Source organism: Plectropomus leopardus, chromosome 14 (genome assembly GCF_026936395.1).
Source record: "Plectropomus leopardus strain MGB_pleo_1.0 chromosome 14, ASM2693639v1, whole genome shotgun sequence".
NCBI lineage: Eukaryota > Metazoa > Chordata > Actinopteri > Perciformes > Serranidae > Plectropomus > Plectropomus leopardus.
This window is the reverse complement of record NC_142189.1, coordinates 990,290-1,009,503: the sequence shown is the minus strand read 5'-3', so window position 1 is coordinate 1,009,503 and position 19,214 is coordinate 990,290. Positions and strand designations below refer to the sequence as shown.

The following is a 19,214-nucleotide window of genomic DNA, read 5'->3' as shown; positions in this document are numbered from 1 at the left end:
CTGTTTTATCATTATCATTACATCAGTTTTCAGATGCATTTCAAACTCTGAGCCCTGAGCATATCAGCTTCTCTGTCTTTTAAAAACATGCTGAAAAGGCAACGAGCAACAAGAGCCACAAACTGGAAGAACGTGTGAGAAAAGGCCTTTGACTTGTAACTTCCTCAATGTTGGTGAAGAAATCATTCACAGCTGTTGAGTAACACCAAGGGCTGACGGGAAGACCAATATGGACCAATATGGACCAATAATTACTCATATAGTCGGGCAGTTGTTACTGTTTCATCGTGGTGCATCCTCTTTGACTTTACTACTGAATAATCACAACTAAGAAATATTCGATGCACTGCAGCAGGTGTTTGTCCTCCACTGTCTGCTGCAGGTTCAAGTTTTTGCTTGTGCAGTAATCAGCTAATGTCCTCTATAATATATAATATAATCTAATTATATTGATCTTTAAATGAGAAAACAAACTGCTCACACACACCAACATCAGGTTTATTCTGCTCTTCTTTTTCATGTTCCCTCAGAAACCGTGGTTTCACCGTTGTCTTTTATTTATTAAAATTCCACAGATATCTGCTGAAAGGAGGCGTGGCAATGGGCGAGGCATGTCACATATCTCAAAAATGTATGGACGTATTCACACAAAACTTTGTGGAAAAGGTTTTCATTGGCTACTGATACAATTTTTATGCTAAATTGACCAAAAGAGGGCGTAGCTATCACAAAAAAAGTTACGCAACTTTCGATCAGTTTCACGCAAGTCCACAAAACTTTGACAAAAAGTTTATCGGAAAAGAAACCAAAAAGTGGGCATCGCAGTGGGCGTGGTCTATCATAAGAAGCTGCATAACTTCTCATCGGTTTCACACAACACCACACAGCTTTGACGTGAGGTTTGTCATGGGGCCAAAGAACAACTGAGCCATTTCCCACTCACAAACACTTTGGAAGATTTTGAAAAATGCAACCGATAAAATCCCCAGCCCTCCCTTCAGGTCTCCATCCAAAGCACTCCTCCAAACTGAGGACAAACAAATGCTGATCAGGAAGAGACGAATTCTCTCATCTGTAATGCACTGAGCCAGGGTAGGCTGATTCATAGTCCAGAGGGACGCTTACGGCGCACACATTCAGAAGTCGCTTGCCTTTCCATAGTCCAGTTGTACCTACCTAAAGCCTACATTTCACACTTTGTGCATCATTTTCCTTTTCTGCCAGAAGTTACAGATCAAAAAGTGACATACCATAAACGTAAAATATGATAAATTCTTTCATGAGAACAGTTGGTCATGAGATCATTTCACATTGATGAGGGAGAGCACAATCTGAGGAAACATAGGGCCTAATTTGGATGGGGAGAGAAATTATATGAGGATGATTAACTATATTGTGTTTAGAATTATTAGAAGAATTAGAATTATTTACTATTTTGCTTTTTTTTTTAAAAAAAAAAAAACAAAAACAAAACTTTTTCCTCCCCTTTTTAAACATTTTTTGTATCTGTTGTTAAATTTTATTTTTTTATTTATTTATTTTTTACCTTTACTTGTAACTTTCACCATGTTTCTGAAGAAATCATTCACAGTTGTTAAGTAACACTGAGGGCTGATGGGAAGAGAAGGGGAAGTGGAGCAGCTGATGAAATGCGATTAACAAATCTTAACTGTAAAATCACAGAGGATAAAACCGTTATAATATATTCCAGCAAAGCTCCACCTCGTCCTGTATGCAGATAAACCCTGAGGACAGCAGACAGACGGAGGACATAGAGACGTGCACCTGGACATGGATCACCTGGTACTGCTCCTGCTGCTGTGGAGCTTAGGTAGGACTCTACTTTAAACATCGTGTCTTATCATCTGCACGTTCAGGCCGGCTCTTATGGCAGATATAGGAGGTCGTCCAGAGACCGCTGGCCTCGCTCAAAACACAAAACAGAAAAATAAACAGAATAATTTGCTGCGCTCTTTGCTCATCTTCTGCCTTGAAAATGACAAATGAACACATAAAGAAATAATTAGAAACTCATCATCATCATTTGTCATCTGTGCGCCTCAGAGGGAGAGAAGCCTGACTGATACATGTCAAAAGGAGGTTATATGTTATCCACGTTTACATTTTTTAAAAAAAATAAAAACAGGTCTAAACCTTCAGGTGCGCCATTTATAAAACTAAGAATAGAGGAGGAGGAAAAGAGATCCAAATACAGAGGTATGACTCCTTTAGAACATGAAAAAGGCCGTTTAGTGTGAAGACGTTTCATTTGTGCGAGCTATCCCAGTTAAATCGAGCTAAGCTACATAATGAGGCGATATAATGATGCTGGGATAGCTGCTGAGAACTAAGGGATGTTCATGAATCATCTGAATGTCAGGCCAGTAGTTTATACAGCTCACTGCTGCTCTTTCTACCCAGTAATGAACTGAAATTAGCTGACCAAGCAGGTGTTTGTCCTCCACTGTCTGCTGCACGTTCAAGTTTTTGCTTGTGCAGTAATCAGCTAATGTCCTCTATAATATATAATATAATAATATTGATCTTTAAATGAGAGAACAAACTACTCACACACACCAACATCAGGTTTATTATGTTCCCTCAGAAACCGTGGTTTCGCCGTTGTCTTTGTTTATTAAAATTCCACAGATATCTGCTGAAAGGAGGCGTGGCAATGGGCGAGGCCAGTCAGTCAGTCATTTTCTGTAACCGCTTGTCTTCATAAGGGTCGCGGCGGGGCTGGAGCCAATCCCAGCTGTCATCGGGCGGAAGGCGGGGTACACCCGACACATACAGACAAACAACCATACACACTCACAATCACACCTAAGGGCAATTTAGAGTCACTAAATAACCTGAGCTGCAGGTCTTTGGACTGTGGGAGGAAGCCGGAGACCCCGGAGAGAACCCACGCAGACACGGGGAGAACATGCAAACTCCGCACACGCCTGGACCGAACCCCGTTACAACCAGGATTCGAAGCAGGGACCCTCTTGCTGTGAGGCAACAGTGCTAACCACAATGCCACCGTGCAATGGGCGAGGCATGTCACATATCTCAAAAATGTATGGACGTATTTACACCAAACTTTGTGGAAAAGGTTTTCATTGGCTACTGATTCAATTTTTATGCTAAATTGACCAAAAGAGGGCGTAGGTATCGCAAAAAAAGTTACACAACTTTCGATCAGTTTCACAATCTGAGGAAAACATAGGGCCTAATTTGGATGGGGAGAGAAATTATATGAGGGAATATAGGGTTTTTGTAACGGGTGGTTTTAGGACCCAGATGCAGTACACCAGAATGCTCTTTCAGTTGGTAATAACTTTTATTAAAACCAACACAATTAAAGATCAGCTTACAGGCAGTGAGTTCGTTCTTCGGGCGGACAGCCCTAGCAATGTCTCTGGGTTTCCCACAAAGCGAAGAAACGAAGCATGTACCCACTGTGGCTGGCGAGGAGGAAACCCCGTAGCTCCACGAGCCGACAACACGTGCTGGAACGCCGACGGGGATCGAGCAGAGGAATGGTCGGGAGCAGGCAGGGGTTCGGTTACCAGGAAGTCCGTCCGTGGAGGTAGCAGCACCGACAGGGAACAGGCAGAAGAAACGTCGAAGCCGAGCGGAGGAGTCTTTACCAGGAGAGCCGTCAGATTTCCGGAACACTGAAACTGAGCACGTGGTCGAGGACAGAAGGCAGGTAGGTTCACGGGGAGTCAGGCGAGGAGAGCAGGTCAGGAACAGGCAGAGTCGGCAACGGGAGATCTGGTAGATAAACGCTGGAAAGACGTGCATAATGCAGAGGAACAATCTGGCAGAGAGTGAGCGGGCTGGAGTGTCTTATATACTGTGCTGATTGATGATGGGCTGCAGCTGAGGGGAGAGCTGGCTGCAGCAGTGGGCGTGGCTAGCAGGTAGAGCAGAGCAGAGGGAGGGTGAGTGGAAAACTACTGGCAGCAGGTGAGGGGGAGAAACAGCAGATCCATGACAGTTTTGATACTCAGAAAAAAAGTACTCTGATTTACAGATGTCTCTTTCCCATCGCGTCGCATCCTTCGCTTCCATCGTGCCACCCGGCCTGACTTTGAATGGAAACACGCCATGCGAAGCACTCGCACTGCACCGTTGTGAGTGCACTGTTAGTGTTAGTGAACAATATTCTCACCTAGTGGCAAGTTTACTTGTTAGCATAGCATACCTACTTAGCAATCACGCTGCCTTAAACTGATGGTTATCCTCTGATTTTCTCTTCAGGACTTCAGGCTGAAGGAACACACACCTCAACAGGTAAACAGAGATGAAAAGAGAGATAAAGAACCATTAAAGCAGAATCAACAGACAGTTTCTTCATTAACTTCACGTCTTTGACAGAGTCTGTCAGGTTGGTGGGAGGAGACCGTCGCTGTGCAGGAACACTGGAGATGAAACATCTGGGAGAATGGAGACCAGTGAAAGGCAAGTACTTTGATCAGGACTCAGCTCTGGAGGCAACAGCTCCTGTCTGTAGAGAACTGGACTGTGGTCCTCCAGTTTCTGTAAGACGGGGAGAGGAGTCCTCAAAAAGACCTGTGTGGATCATCAGCTCTGACTGTGTTAAGTCTGGATCTGCTCTGAAGGACTGTGCAACATCAGATTCCTCTGACTACGTCCTGAATCTCACCTGTCTAGGTAAGAACAGAGAGAGAGATGAAGTCACTGTTGACGCTGATGTCTCTCTAATGGTTTGACGTGAGATATAATGGAGTTAATGAGCAATCTTTGGTCTCAGACTCTAAATCTATTATTTGGTGACAGAACAAAAGCAGTAATTTGAAAATGATCGTTGCAGGTTGTAATTTATACTGTACTGATTTAGTTAATAATAAATCACATTAGATTCAACTTTAGTGTCACTGAATAAAATACAAGAGCTGAGAAGATGAAATGCAGTTCAGCATCTAACCAGAAGTGAAATAAAATGAATAAAAACCATGAAAGTAGCTGCAGTCTGTGGTGTTTTAAAGATGTGTCCTGTTGTTCATGATGAACTGATGTTGGAATTGTTCTGAGTCCAGTTTGAATCACTGACTTGTTGTTTGATGACGTCTTTTTATTTTGTGTCTGGTGTCTTTTCTCTCTCTCGATTTTATCTTCTTCTATCTCTCCAGACTCTGTCAGGCTGCTTAATGGGACCAGTCTGTGCTCAGGCAGACTGGAGGTGAGGTCTAACCAGACTAACCAGAGGTGGTCCTCAGTGTGTGAAGCTGGCTTTGACCTGCAGGATGCAGAGGTGGTCTGCAGGGAGCTCGGCTGTGGGGCTCCTTCGGTCCTCCAGGGGGCGCTCTATGGAGAAGTGGAGGCTCCAAAGTGGACCAAAGAGTTCCAGTGTGAAGGTCACGAGTCTGCTCTGCTGGACTGTAGAAGCTCAGAGAGAAACACCTGCTCAGGTGGCAGAGATGCTGGACTCACCTGCTCAGGTAGAAGAGGAGCTGCAGCTTTCATTTGCTTCATTTCTGTTCTCATGAAACTCACTTTATTCTTTTACTGACGACTCTCTGCTTTCTGTTCAGAGCCGGTCAGGTTGGTGGGAGGAGACAGTCGCTGTGCAGGAACACTGGAGGTGAAACTACAAGGAGAATGGAGACCAGTGAGTGACTTTCGCTGGAGCCTGAAGGAAGCAGCAGCTGCCTGCAGAGAGCTCGACTGTGGCTCTGCTGTTTCTTTCAGTCCAAGAAAGGAGTCCTCAACAATATCTGTTTGGTGGATCTGGCCTGACTGTGTTCAGTCTGGATCCTCTCTGATGGAGTGTGCATCCTCCCGTTCCTTGTCCACCATCGTGGAACTCACCTGCTCAGGTAAGCTCATCAGTGACATCATCTCTGACAGTAATGTACCCAGGTTGACTTCCATATGAGCCTCATTACACCTGGTAACATGCGTTTCACTGAACTACGGGTTAAATGGGTAACAACATCCACGATTAAGATTGGGTCACGGTTTTCGGGCCAGTTCAGTATACGTTGTTGTTCTGTATTTTTAACACTCCAGAAATATCAAACATCAGCATGCGATATGTAGCCCTATAATCCACCAGTATTTAAAAAATCAGCTGTTCTCAAGGAAATGTCAGATATGTCATAAAGTCATGCAGAAACTGAAAGAATGAGGCAGTTTGCCACTGGACACATAACTGTGACAGTAAAACTAGGTGAGATTTCCGTACAGAGAGGAGAGACATTGGTGATTTTAACATGCTTTTCTTCTCTTTGGCAAAAAATAGTTTTCAAGTGTTTGCCTTAAACAAACTCTAGCTAAGAAGAACATGAACACGTATTCTTTGTTAAATCTTGATTAAGAAAATGGGGTTTCATGTCACTAAAATACAGTGTTACTGCCTCCTATGGGACCTTTTGTGCATGTTTGAATCCCCATTAGTTGGGTTACCTGATTCCTTTAGGCTGCATTCTTGGCTGCAAGATTAACAGTGTGTGCAAAGAACTCAATCTGTGGCCTCAGTCCGCCTGTTGCACCGACTACATTCACCATGTTTTTTGCGTTGTCTGTAATAACTGGGATTGTGCTGTTGCCCCTCTCCAGTTTCCGTTCTGTCACTGCTCGTGTCAGCGCTTCACAGAGACGCTCACCTGTATGAGACGCTCACCTGTATGGCTCTCAGAGAGGGGGCGGGTCTGCAAAACAGAGCTTTTCATCTCTCACTCTGAAGTAACGTCATGAGCAGACACAGTTAGGAAACTTTCAGAGGCCCTGGAGGTCCATCCATCAGAGCTACAGAGGCTGTGTTGGACAAGTCTTTGACAATCCCGTTGTGTGTGTTTGTTTGTTCATTAAAGCGAAGGAGTTCAGCTATCTCTGGGTTTTGTTTACAAGTGAGGTAAAATGTGGTGGGGCAGATCCAGAACATGATGGAGGGATTTTATGTCTCATCTGGCCTGGGGATGCCTCTGGATCCACCAGGAGGAGCTGGAAAGTGTTGTTAGTGAGAGGGATGACTGGAGTGCTTTGCTCAGCCTGCTGCCCCTGCAACCCAGCTCCTGATAAGTGGGTGGATGGATGGATGGATGGATGGACGGACGGACGGACAGACGGATGGATGAATTCTTTAGTCCATTAGACCAAACAAGGATGTCTTCTTACAAAAATAAGAAAGTAAAAACGTATGAACTTTCTTTGTGGAGAGCAGGAACAGAATAGTGAAATCTACATGTGATGTTATTCTTTGAAAACACGTTGAAAGTGTTCAAAAATGTGCAGCAATTGTTAGAGTGTATTAAATGTCAGTGTGATGTAAAGTAGCTGCAGTCTGTGGTGTTATAAAGATGTGTCCTGTTGTTCATGATGAACTGATGTTAGAATTGTTCTGAGTCCAGTTTGAATCACTGACTTGTTATTTGATGATGTCTTTTTATTTTGTGTCTGGTGTCTTTTCTCTCTCTCGATTTTATCTTCTTTTATCTCTCCAGACTCTGTCAGGCTGCTTAATGGGACCAGTCTGTGCTCAGGCAGACTGGAGGTGAGGTCTAACCAGACTAACCAGAGGTGGTCCTCAATGTGTGAAGCTGAAACATCTGGGAGAATGGAAACCAGTGAGTGACTCTGGCTGGACCCTGAAGGAAGCAGCAGTCGCCTGCAGAGAGCTCGACTGTGGCTCTGCTGTTTCTGTAGGAAAGAGACGGGAGTCCTCAAGCAGAGATGTGTGGGGGGTCTATTCTCACTGTCTTCTCCGTGGATTTACTCTGAGGGAGTGTTTAGTGTCAGATTCATCCTCCTCCATCCTGAATCTCACCTGCTCAGGTAAGCTCATCAGTGACATCATCTCTGACAGTAATGTACCCAGGTTGACTTCCATATGAGCCTCATTACACCTGGTAACATGCGTTTCACTGATCTGAACTACGGGTTAAATGGGTAATAAAATTCACAGTTTAGGTTGGGTCATGGTTTTCGGGCCAGTTCAGTATACGCTGATGTTCTGTATTTTTAACACTCCAGAAATATCAAACATAAGCACACAATATGTAGCCTTATAATCCACCATTTACAGTATATAAAAAATCAGCTGTTCTCAAGGAAATGTCAGATATGTCATAAAGTCACGCAGAAACTGAAAGAATGAGGCAGTTTGCCACTGGACACATAACTGTGACAGTAAAACTAGGTGAGATTTCCGTACAGAGAGGAGAGACATTGGTGATTTTAACATGCTTTTCTTCTCTTTGGCAAAAAATAATTTTCAAGTATTTGCCTTAAACAAACTCTAGCTAAGAAGAACATGAACACGTATTCTTTGTTAAATCTTGATTAAGAAAATGGGGTTTCTTGTTACTAAAATACAGTGTTACTGCCTCCTATGGGACCTTTTGTGCATGTTTGAATCCCCATTAGTTGGGTTACCTGATTCCTTTAGGCTGCATTCTTGGCTGCAAGATTAACAGTGTGTGCAAAGAACTCAATCTGTGGCCTCAGTCCGCCTGTTGCACCGACTACATTCACCATGTTTTTTGCGTTGTCTGTAATAACTGGGATTGTGCTGTTGCCCCTCTCCAGTTTCCGTTCTGTCACTGCTCGTGTCAGCGCTTCACAGAGACGCTCACCTGTATGAGACGCTCACCTGTATGGCTCTCAGAGAGGGGGCGGGTCTGCAAAACAGAGCTTTTCATCTCTCACTCTGAAGTAACGTCATGAGCAGACACAGTTAGGAAACTTTCAGAGGCCCTGGAGGTCCATCCATCAGAGCTACAGAGGCTGTGTTGGACAATTCTTTGACAATTCCTTGTTGTGTCTCTTCATTAAGTTTACCGTGATGCTGAAGTGTCGGCGGGAGCAGATATACTGCAGTTCGAGTAATTAAATCATATGCTGAAATCCATGTACAACCAAAGTGAGAGCTGCGTCTGCATACTCGGCATAAAGTCAAACATGTTCCCAGTTGGTGTTGGCCTCCCTCAGGGTTGTCCCTTGTCACCGATCCTGTTCGCCATGTTCATGGACAGGATCTTAAGGTGCAGCTGGAGGAGGAAGGGGTCTGGTTTGGGGATCTCAGAACTGCATCTCTGCTCTTTGCAGATTATGTAATTCTGTTGGGGACTTAACATTGTCACCCCCCAGCTTGCATTGGGACGATTTGCAGCTGAGTGTGAAGCAGCTGGGATGAGAGTCAGCACCTCCACATCAGAGGCTTTGGGTCTCTGCTGGAAAACGGTGGATTGTCCCCTCTAGGTAGAGGAAGAGTTACTGCCCGAAGCGAAGGAGTTCAGCTATCTCTGGGTTTTGTTTATAAGTGAGGTAAAATGTGGTGGGGCAGATCCAGAACATGATGGAGGGATTTTGTCTCATCTGGCCTGGGGATGCCTCTGGATCCACCAGGAGGAGCTGGAAAGTGTTGTTAGTGAGAGGGATGACTGGAGTGCTTTGCTCAGCCTGCTGCCCCTGCAACCCAGCTCCTGATAAGTGGGTGTATGGATGGATGGATGGATGGATGGATGGATGAATTCTTTGATCCATTAGACTAAACAAGGATGTCTTCCTACAAAAATAAAAAAGTAAAAATGTATGAACTTTCTTTGTGGAGAGCAGGAACAGAATAGAGAAATCTACATGTGATGTTATTCTTTGAAAACACGTTGAAAGTGTTCAAAAATGTGCAGCAATTGTTAGAGTGTATTAAATGTCAATGTGATGTAAAGTAGCTGCAGTCTGTGGTGTTATAAAGATGTGTCCTGTTGTTCATGATGAACTGATGTTGGAATTGTTCTGAGTCCAGTTTGAATCACTGACTTGTTTGATGACGTCTTTTTATTTTGTTTCTGGTGTCTTTTCTCTCTCTCTATTTTATCTTCTTCTATCTCTCCAGACTCTGTCAGGCTGCTTAATGGGACCAGTCTGTGCTCAGGCAGACTGGAGGTGAGGTCTGACCAGACTAACCAGAGGTGGTCCTCAGTGTGTGAAGCTGGCTTTGACCTGCAGGATGCAGAGGTGGTCTGCAGGGAGCTCGGCTGTGGGGCTCCTTCGGTCCTCCAGGGGGCGCTCTATGGAGAAGTGGAGGCTCCAAAGTGGACCAAAGAGTTCCAGTGTGAAGGCCACGAGTCTGCTCTGCTGGACTGTAGAAGCTCAGAGAGAAACACCTGCTCAGGTGGCAGAGATGCTGGACTCACCTGCTCAGGTAGAAGAAGAGCTACAGCTTTGATTCGCTTCATTTTTGCTCTCATGAAACTCACTTTATTCTTTTACTGACGACTCTGCTTTCTGTCCAGAGCCTTTCAGGTTGGTGGGAGGAGACAGTCGCTGTGCCGGAAAACTGGAGCTGAAACTAGAAGGAGAATGGAGACCAGTGAGTGACTCTGGCTGGACCCTGAATGAAGCAGCAGCTGCCTGCAGAGAGCTCGACTGTGGCTCTGCTGTTTCTTTCAGACCACGACAGGAGTCCTCAGAAATATCTGTTTGGTGGATCTGGCCTGAGTGTATTCGGTCTGGATCCTCTCTGATGGAGTGTGCATCCTCCCAATCCTTGTCCTCCATCGTGGAACTCACCTGCTCAGGTAAGCCCAACAGTGACATCATCAGTGACATGGCTGCTGAAAGATGGCGAAGAGATTTGAGTGGTTGCTCGTAGGTTTGATGTGTCTCCAAACGACGTCAGCCAATGAAAGAGACGTTCACAGGAGACTGGGCAGTAAAGCAGGAGATGAGGACAAGGTTTTATTGTGTAGGACAACACACAGGGTGCATGTAATCATACTCCTCACGTCCGTCACTTTCTTTCCTTGCGTCTCAGTCCTGCCCATGGCGGATGCAAGCAGAGAAGGTGAGGAGGAGACGTGAGGACGAAGGAGCCGAAGCTGCCGAATGAGAAATTTCTCTCTGGTGGGGAAAGAGCCAGAGCTGGTGCAGGAGGTGGACAGTACCAACTAGATATAGTTGGGCTCACCTCCACAAACAGCACTGGTTCTGGAACAATACCCCTGGAGATGGGCTGGAATCTCACCTTTTCCGGAGTTGCCCAGGGCGAGAGGCACCAGATGGATGTGGGGATACTCACAAGCCCCCGGCTGAGTGCCGCTGTGTTGGAGTTTACCCCAGGGAACGAGAGGTTCGCATCGATACAACTGCAAGTCGCTGACTGTCGTGTATGCAGGTCTCTGACTCTCGTGTGTGTGTATGCACCCAACGTCAGTTCAGAGTACCCAGCCTTCTTGGAGTCTCTGGGCAGCGCCCTGGAAAGGATGCCGACTGGGGACTTCTGGGGGACTTCAACGCTCATGTGGGCAATGACGGAGAAACCTGGAGGGATGTGATTGGGAGGAATGGCCTGCCCGATCTAAACCTGAGTGGTGTTTTGTTATTGAACTTCTGTGCCGGTTGTGGATTATCCGTAACAAACACCATGTTCAAGCATAGGGATGTTAATAAGTGTACCTGGTACCAGAGCTCCCTAGGCCAAAGATTGATGATCTTCGATTGATGTGTCTTGGACACTCGGGTGAAGAGAGTTGCAAAGCTGTCAACTGATCACCACCTGGTGGTGAGTTGGATCAGGTGGCCGGGAAGGCTGCTGGACAGACCTGGTAAACCCAAGCACCTCCAAATCTGAGGCCATGGTTCTCTGCCAGAAAACGGTGGACTGTTCTCTCTGGGTGGGGAGTGAGTTGCTGCCCCAAGCGGAGTAGTTTAAGCATCTCGGGGTCTTGTTCACGAGTGAGGGTAGAACAGAGCATGATATGGACTGTCGTGGTGAAGAAGGAGCTGAGCTGGAAGGTGAAGCTCTTGATTTACTAGTCCATCTATGTTCCAATCCACACCTATAGTCATGAGCTCTGCGTAGTGACCGAAAGAATGAGATCACAGATACAAGCGTTGATACAGCCAGATACAGATACAGCCATTGATTGGCCCTTGTGGCCCCTCAGGTTTAGAGGGTCCTTATTTGGCCCTTGTGGCCAATTCAAGATGCCAGATAGTAATCAGTGGTCCACTTGTCCACAAGTGTGCCATTGATTGGCCCCTGTGGCTCGTCAAGTGGAGGAAGCCCTTAATTGGCCCTTGTGGCGACTTAGAGGTGCTAGTAAGTAATTAATGGCCATTAATTAGCTCTTGTGGCACTATGTGCAGGTATGGCCACCCCCCCTCCACCTCTGACGTAAATTAGTGGCACCTCAGTGGCAGGCACCCTCCAAAATTTCTGCCGAAACTTTCTAGTTGTTGTTTATAATTTTCTCATCTTGGTAAACTTTATGTACTGTTGTTTGTGTGTTCTTTTTTGTAAATGCACATTTGACATTTTTTGTAATGCAATTTTTTTTACAATAAATTTAAAAAATGTTGTTTTTCTCTTAATAAATATATAGATATTTGATGTCTGTGGATATTTGATGAAATTTGATATAACTGCAGTCTCCTGTTTGGTCGCTGGGTGAAGTGAAGCACTCAGTGTGTTTTTTATTGAAGTAAAGAAGCAGGAAGTCTCCTCTGTGTGCTGTTCGTAGACTGTATATAAAGAGATACAGTCAGACACAGATAGACATCTATATAAGCTATACATACCTTTATTTACAGTCTGTGCTGCTGTCATGTCTCTGCAGGCCGGGATGAGGCAGAAGGTGGACAGACAGGAGGACACTGAGCTGGATCATTATAACCCAGGTGTTTCTGCTGCTGTTTGCTGAGAATTTTGATTATTTTCTGTAATTAAGACTTTTGATTCATTTTATACCAAAGGAATTTACTTAATTTTGTGCTGAAGAATTTTGTTTATTTCATACGAATTTTACTTTATTTTGAAATTAAGTATTTTTATTTTTTTCATGAGAATTTTACCTTATTTTGAATTTTAGTGTTTTCCTTTTTTAAAAATGAATTGTACCTAATTTTGGACTAAATGAATATATTTAAAGGTCCAGTGTGTAGGAGTTAGGGGATATATTATCAGAAAGTGAATCTAATCTAATCTGTGTGTTTTCTTTAGTGTTAATCAGCTGAAAATAACAACGGTTGTGTTTTCGTTACCTCAGAATGAGCCGTTTCTGTCTACTTGAGGAGTAGGTCCTCCGCCATGTTTCTACAGGAGCCCAGAACGGACAAACCAAACACTGGGGGCAGTTAGGCACATTCACGTTTTTGCATCGGTCACCGAAGTTCTCCCGCACGCTCTGCGTACACGAGAAGTTTCAGTTGTGCAACCTCCGCGCTAAAATCCAACACAATGTAATGTCTGCTGGACATCTAATAAGACGAAGAACGCTTCTGTAACTTGGAACACTCATGCCGTTTATTAACGTGCTGCGGCCATGATACAACACCAACAAAACACACCTAGTTCACCGAACTCCCGTGCCTGTGAATCCTCGCGGCATCTACAATGATGCATTCAAGGTCGCCTATCACTGTAGGAATTTCCATACATTACATCTCCCCCACAAGGATATATTCTCTCCCTTATGTTTGCCAAATTCAATAACATCTTTAGTCTGAGAGGCTCTTTACAACTTAACAATCTTTTCTATCTCTCATGAAATTTGCAATCTACATAAGAACATGACTACAAATTATGAACAATAAGATTTATCCATTTGACTTATCTTACTTAATTTACAACACACTTCTCTGTCAATTTCTTTCATTTGTTTTACTGTTATCACAGTTTTTTTTTTTTTTTTTTTTACTCCCAAACTACAACATTAACAAGGGATAACATTTTCTTTTTTTTTTTTGTTTGTTTTTTTTGTTTTTTTTGAAGATATGTCCTCACAAATCCAGCCGTGGGGCTGGCTTACTCACTCTACCAGAGCGAGTCACAGTCACTGTCCCTGGGGAGCGTGGGGCTGCTGCTCCCACCAAGGTGTCAGTGCTTGCGTGTTCCATGTCTATTTCAGTCCCAGAATCCTCAGTCATCTCAACAGTAGCCTGCTCTGTGGATGGAGGGGCGTGCACTGGTACTGAAGGAACACTCAACAAATGGCGTCGATTTCTCCTGTACTGTCCTCCTTGAGCTGTGTCCACCACATAAGATCTAGGAGTGGAACTGACTCCACGAACAGTACCTGGTGTTGACCATTGTTTCTCATTGTCCAGTTTCAAGAGAACTCTGTCTCCTGGGTTCAGCAGGGGGAGACTCCGTACCCCGTTCCTTCGGTCGTAGTGGTACGCTTGTCTCTGCTTGGCTGCAGCATCTGCTTGCCTGATTTCCTCCTTATCAGGCCAGTTCGGGTCCAGATTTCCAGACAGTGTAGGTAAAGTTGTCCGGATTTGGCGACCCATCAGCAACTCGGCAGGACTGGCTCCAGTGGATGATGACGGCGTGGCTCTGTAGACCATCAGAGCCAGGAGGGGGTCTTCCTGCCTAAGAATCCCTTTCGCTATCTGTACAGCCCTCTCGGCTTGTCCATTACTCTGAGCGTAATGTGGACTGGATGTTATGTGAATAAAGTCATATTTCTCGCTGAACTGCCTAAATTCCTCTGAGACTAGCTGTGGTCCGTTGTCACTTACTAGAACCTCTGGAATACCATACCTTGCAAATGTGGCTTTTAGCTTTTCTATAACCTGACTGCTGGTGGTCACAGGTAGGTGCAGGAGCTCTAAATACCTGGAATAGTAGTCTGACACTACCAGATAAGACTGTTTCTTGTGCTCGCACAAATCTACACCTACTCTTTGCCAAGGTCTGGAAGGTAGCTCGGTTGGCTTTAATGGCTCTTTTCTCTGTGTGTTTCTGTTCTCCCTGCAAAACTTGCACTGAGTTACTTTAGTTATTATGTCCTGTGAGATTCTTGGCCACCATACTGACTGATTGGCTCTCTCTCTGCATTTAACTAGCCCTTGATGACCATCATGAATCCTCTCCACTATCTCTGTTCTCATGCAGGTGGGGATTACAATACGTTTTCCTCTGATTACTAACCCATCTATCACTGATAACTCCCCTCTCACCTTATAGAAATCCCTGACTGATGCCGGTACTGTCTTTTCATAATCTGGCCACCCTAACTGGATGAACTGGCTCACTGCTTGCAGCTGCGGGTCGGTGGCTGTGTGGTCTCTGATCTCTTGCATCCTGTGTGGTGATGCTGGAACATGGCTCAGGACTGAGTCTATGTGTGCATCCACATCGTCGCTGGACTTCTCATCACCCGGACTCTGCACAGGGCCCCGGGATAAAGCGTCAGCTACTGCCAATGTCTTTCCAGGTGCATACACAGCCTCTGCGTTAAAGCGCATCAGTCTCATCAACAGTCTCTGGCACCTTATGGGGACGTTATCAAGGTCTTTGCTGTTCATTAAGGGTACTAGGGGCTTGTGGTCTGTAATCAGTTTAAAGCTGTCAAGTCCGAACAGATATTTGTCAAAGTGCTCACATGCCCAAACACTAGCCAAACATTCCTTTTCTATTTGGGCATACCTGGTCTCAGCATCCCTGAGCCTCCTGGAGCAGTAGGCTACAGGTTTCCAGTCCTCATCATGCTGCTGTAACAGGACTCCTCCGAGCCCATAGCTGCTGGCGTCAGCCGACACCACTGTGGGCTTTTTAGCATCGTAGAAAGCGAGTACAGGTGCCGATGCTAAGGCTGTCTTCAGTCTCTGGAAGGCAGTCTGCTGCGCTGGTCCCCACAGCCATTCCACCCTCGAGTTCAGCAGTGCATAGAGTGGTTGTCCTTCTGTAGAGAGCTCTGGGATGAATTTGCCCATGAAGTTGACCATTCCCAAAAACCGCTTGAGCTCTGACACATTTTGGGGTTGTGGGAATTTTTGGATGCCAATCACTTTCTCCGGGTCAGGTCTCACACCGTTTTCATCAAAGATGTGCCCCAGGAAACGAATCTGCCGCTGTCTGAACTTGCATTTTTCTTTGTTCAGTTTGAGGCCGGCCGCCTTTATCACTTCAAGTACCTGCTCCAAGCGTCTATTGTGGATCTCCTCAGTTTCTCCGTGTACTAGGATGTCGTCCATGTAGACCTCTGTTCCTTCCAGCCCTTGTAGAGTCTCTGCCATTTTCCGCTGGAATATTTCTGGAGCGCTTGTTATTCCAAAGGGTAGTCTGCGGAAAGCATACCTCCCAAAGGGAGTGATGAAGGTGGTCAGTTTGCGGCTTTCTTCATGCAGGGGAATTTGGTAAAATCCACTGGCGGCGTCCAGTGATGTGAACACTTTCGACCCTGAGAGCCGTGGCATGATTTCCTCTATGGTAGGTAGCACATACTTTTCTCTTTTCACTGCACGATTTAGCTTCCTTAGGTCTGCACAGCACCGGACCTCTTTCCTGTTAGGCTTTAGAACTGGGACCATGGCAGCACACCACTCTGTGGGCTGTGTCACCTTTTCGATGATGCCCTCATTTTCCAACCGGAGCAACTCCTTCTTTACTAGAGGCATAAGTGGTAGTGGCACACGTCTGGCAGTATGCACGGCGTATGGCTGTGCATCCTCTTTGAGCATGATTTTAACAGGTTCAGTCTTTAGCAGGCCGCTGGTTCCGAACACAGTGCTGACATGCTCCACTCTCTTAACTAAACCCATATTTACTGCTTCTGGGCGGCTGAGCAAACTGCTGCTGTTTCCTTTAATCACATACACAGGAAAAGTGTATTCTTTACCTTTGTAGACTGTATTAGCTCTGAACCAACCTATACATTTGAGCTCACCCCCTGGTCCAACAAAGGGTATCTCTGCAGGGCCCAGTCTATAGGTTTTGGGAAGAGTCTTAAATGTCTTTTCACTTATGACGGTCACATCTGCCCCCGTATCTATTTTAAAGGCTAGGGGTGCATTTCCAATGTTAAGAGTAACAGTCCATTTGTCATGGCTAGCTGCTTCACTAACCTCGCCCAGAAACTGAAACTGTCCCATGCTTTCTGTGACTTCGTTCAGTGTTTTGGTACGACACACACGTGCCCAGTGTCCTCTCTTGTTGCACTTTTTACAGGTGCTCTTAAAAGCCGGGCATTTCTTTTTATTGTAGTGCTGGGTGCCGCACCTACCACAGTTCTGTACGTCCTTAGGACCGCTTGTAGCTCCGCGTGCCGTGGTTCCTCTCCTGTGTTGTTCCTGTCCTTGTCTGCCGAAGTTAACATTAGCCACCTGTAGCTCCGGTGGGTTGGTCTGGAGGCTAATCTGTTTAGCAACCTCCTCTTGCTGGCGCACTTGCTGGATAACTTGTGCTAGCGTCAAGTCTGCAGTGAGCTGAAACTTCTGAGACAACTCCTTGTCTCTAATGCCCACGACCAGTCTATCTCGGATGTGTTCATCTCTTTGGTCGCCAAACTCACAGTTTTCTGCTAGCTCATACAGTACTCTTATGTATGCTTCTGCTTTCTCACCGGGTAGCTGGCTCCGTTGATAAAAGCATGCCCGTTCGTGTATTAAATTCCGTCTAGGAATGAAGTAGTCGTCGAATTTCTTCAAAACGGCGTTGTAGTCTTTCTTGTCATCCTCTTCTTCAAACTGGAATGAGCTGAATATTTTCTCTGCTTCACTGCCCATCGCGTAAATGAGCGAGCAGACCTGGACTTCCCCGTCCTCTCTGTTTAGCTTAGCCGCTGTCCTGAAGCGCGAAAACCGTTGCTTCCACTCCGGCCATTCCCCGGGGCTTGCAAACTTAAACTCCTCTGGAGGATTAAACTTCGTCATGTCGATCGGTTCTGGTCACTTTCCGTCACTTCTGACACCATGTAATGTCTGCTGGACATCTAATAAGACGAAGAACGCTTCTGTAACTTGGAACACTCATGCCGTTTATTAACGTGCTGCGGCCATGATACAACACCAACAAAACACACCTAGTTCACCGAACTCCCGTGCCTGTGAATCCTCGCGGCATCTACAATGATGCATTCAAGGTCGCCTATCACTGTAGGAATTTCCATACATTACACTGGACCTTTAACGTTACAACCAAGCATTTTTCTTTTTCTAAATAATTAAAGGTTGTGCTTACTTTGCTGCTCAGTTTTTAAGGATTCTGCTTTTTTTCATATTAATTGTACCTAATTTTGCAATGATGAAATTTCCTTATTTCATAGGAAATTTACATAATTTAGGCCCTGGTGTCCACCGAGGCGTTTTTTTCCAGCTGAAAACGCTGGGCACTCCTCAGGAAACGCTTCTGAGGTAAAAAAAAAAAAAAAAAAAAAGATTAAAAAATTAACTGGCCTCAGGATAAAAAACGCTTCAGTGAACACAGACCCTTAATTTGTACTTAAGGGATTTTCTTATTTCATAAGAGTTTTCCTTAATTTTGTAAACAAAGAACTTTGATTGATTCTGTTCTTAAGAACTTTTCTTACTTTTTGTTGAATGTTTTTGCTTTTTTAAGGAAGAAAGATTTTCTTTATTCATACCAAATTTTCAGATTTTTTAATGGAGAATTTTGATAACTTTAGTACTTGAGGATTTTGATACAAAATATTCTCATAACTCAGCAAAGGATGTGAATACAAACATGAACATAAACGTAACTGGAGCCTTCAGAAATCATTAAGAGTCTAAAAAGGGATATAAATGTTTTAGGTTGAATTGGTTGTGAGCGGACGTTCTGAGGTTTGGCCCTCTCCACGTAGAATAAAGACCGCCCGAAAACATTTGTACTGACAGAAAAAAAAATCACATACTTGTACACACAGAGAATCATAATACTACAGGCAGATCATGATGTGAGTGTCTGCTCACAAACATTTAACATCCAAACTGAGCGTCAGCGTCCTCAGCAGGAGAACTTCTCACTCACCTGCAGGTCTGGATCAGATCTGTGCTCCTGATCAGGACTCATGTTTACTGGAGGACAGATGAAAATCATCACAGCCGCTGTAATAAATGTAACATCGTCATCAATGTTCAAAGGAAATAAATGACAATGCAATCACAGCTTCATGACTCCTTATTTTCTTTCTGTATTAACCAACAAATCTACTGTATAAAAATGTCAAAACTTCAGATAAAATGCCAAATCTGCAGTATAAGAACACCAAAACTACTGTATGAAAACTCCAAAACAGTATAAAAGCCATTTGAAAATGCCAAAAGTACAACTACAACTACAAAATAAAGACAGCACCTCCTCCCTGTGAAGCTGGTGGCATGTTATTATCTCAGACTCCCCAAAATCCATTAGTTTCGTACTGAATTAAAATATCTCTTTGGCTCCATTTATTTTTGAGGTTAAAACAAACAAAAAAGCTATAGACCTCTCAAATAATTGGTAAACTTAAATCTAATGAAAACAAATAAGA

The 19,214-nt window shown here is 44.7% G+C and overlaps 1 protein-coding gene across 4 annotated transcripts; it reads left to right on the top strand.

Moving 5' to 3' along the window:
• The first annotated feature begins 1,666 nt into the window (after window positions 1-1,666).
• On the top strand, window positions 1,667-18,849 carry LOC121965640 (scavenger receptor cysteine-rich type 1 protein M130-like). Of its 4 annotated transcripts, none has more exons than XM_088087170.1 (8): window positions 1,667-1,831; window positions 4,255-4,287; window positions 4,372-4,668; window positions 5,148-5,456; window positions 5,550-5,834; window positions 9,851-10,159; window positions 10,251-10,535; window positions 12,576-18,849. In XM_088087170.1, exons 1-8 carry the CDS (start codon window positions 1,792-1,794, stop codon window positions 12,614-12,616), a joined length of 1,599 nt encoding a protein of 532 aa, XP_087943296.1. In that variant the 5' UTR covers window positions 1,667-1,791; the 3' UTR covers window positions 12,617-18,849. The 4 variants fall into 4 exon arrangements, with proteins under 4 accessions (XP_087943296.1, XP_087943294.1, XP_087943295.1 ...); XM_088087169.1 differs by lacking the exon at window positions 12,576-18,849 and adding an exon at window positions 10,772-12,349 and having other exon boundaries at window positions 1,668-1,831; XM_088087171.1 differs by lacking the exon at window positions 12,576-18,849 and adding an exon at window positions 2,650-4,127 and having other exon boundaries at window positions 1,723-1,831; window positions 10,251-12,349.
• Window positions 18,850-19,214: the final 365 nt, after the last annotated feature.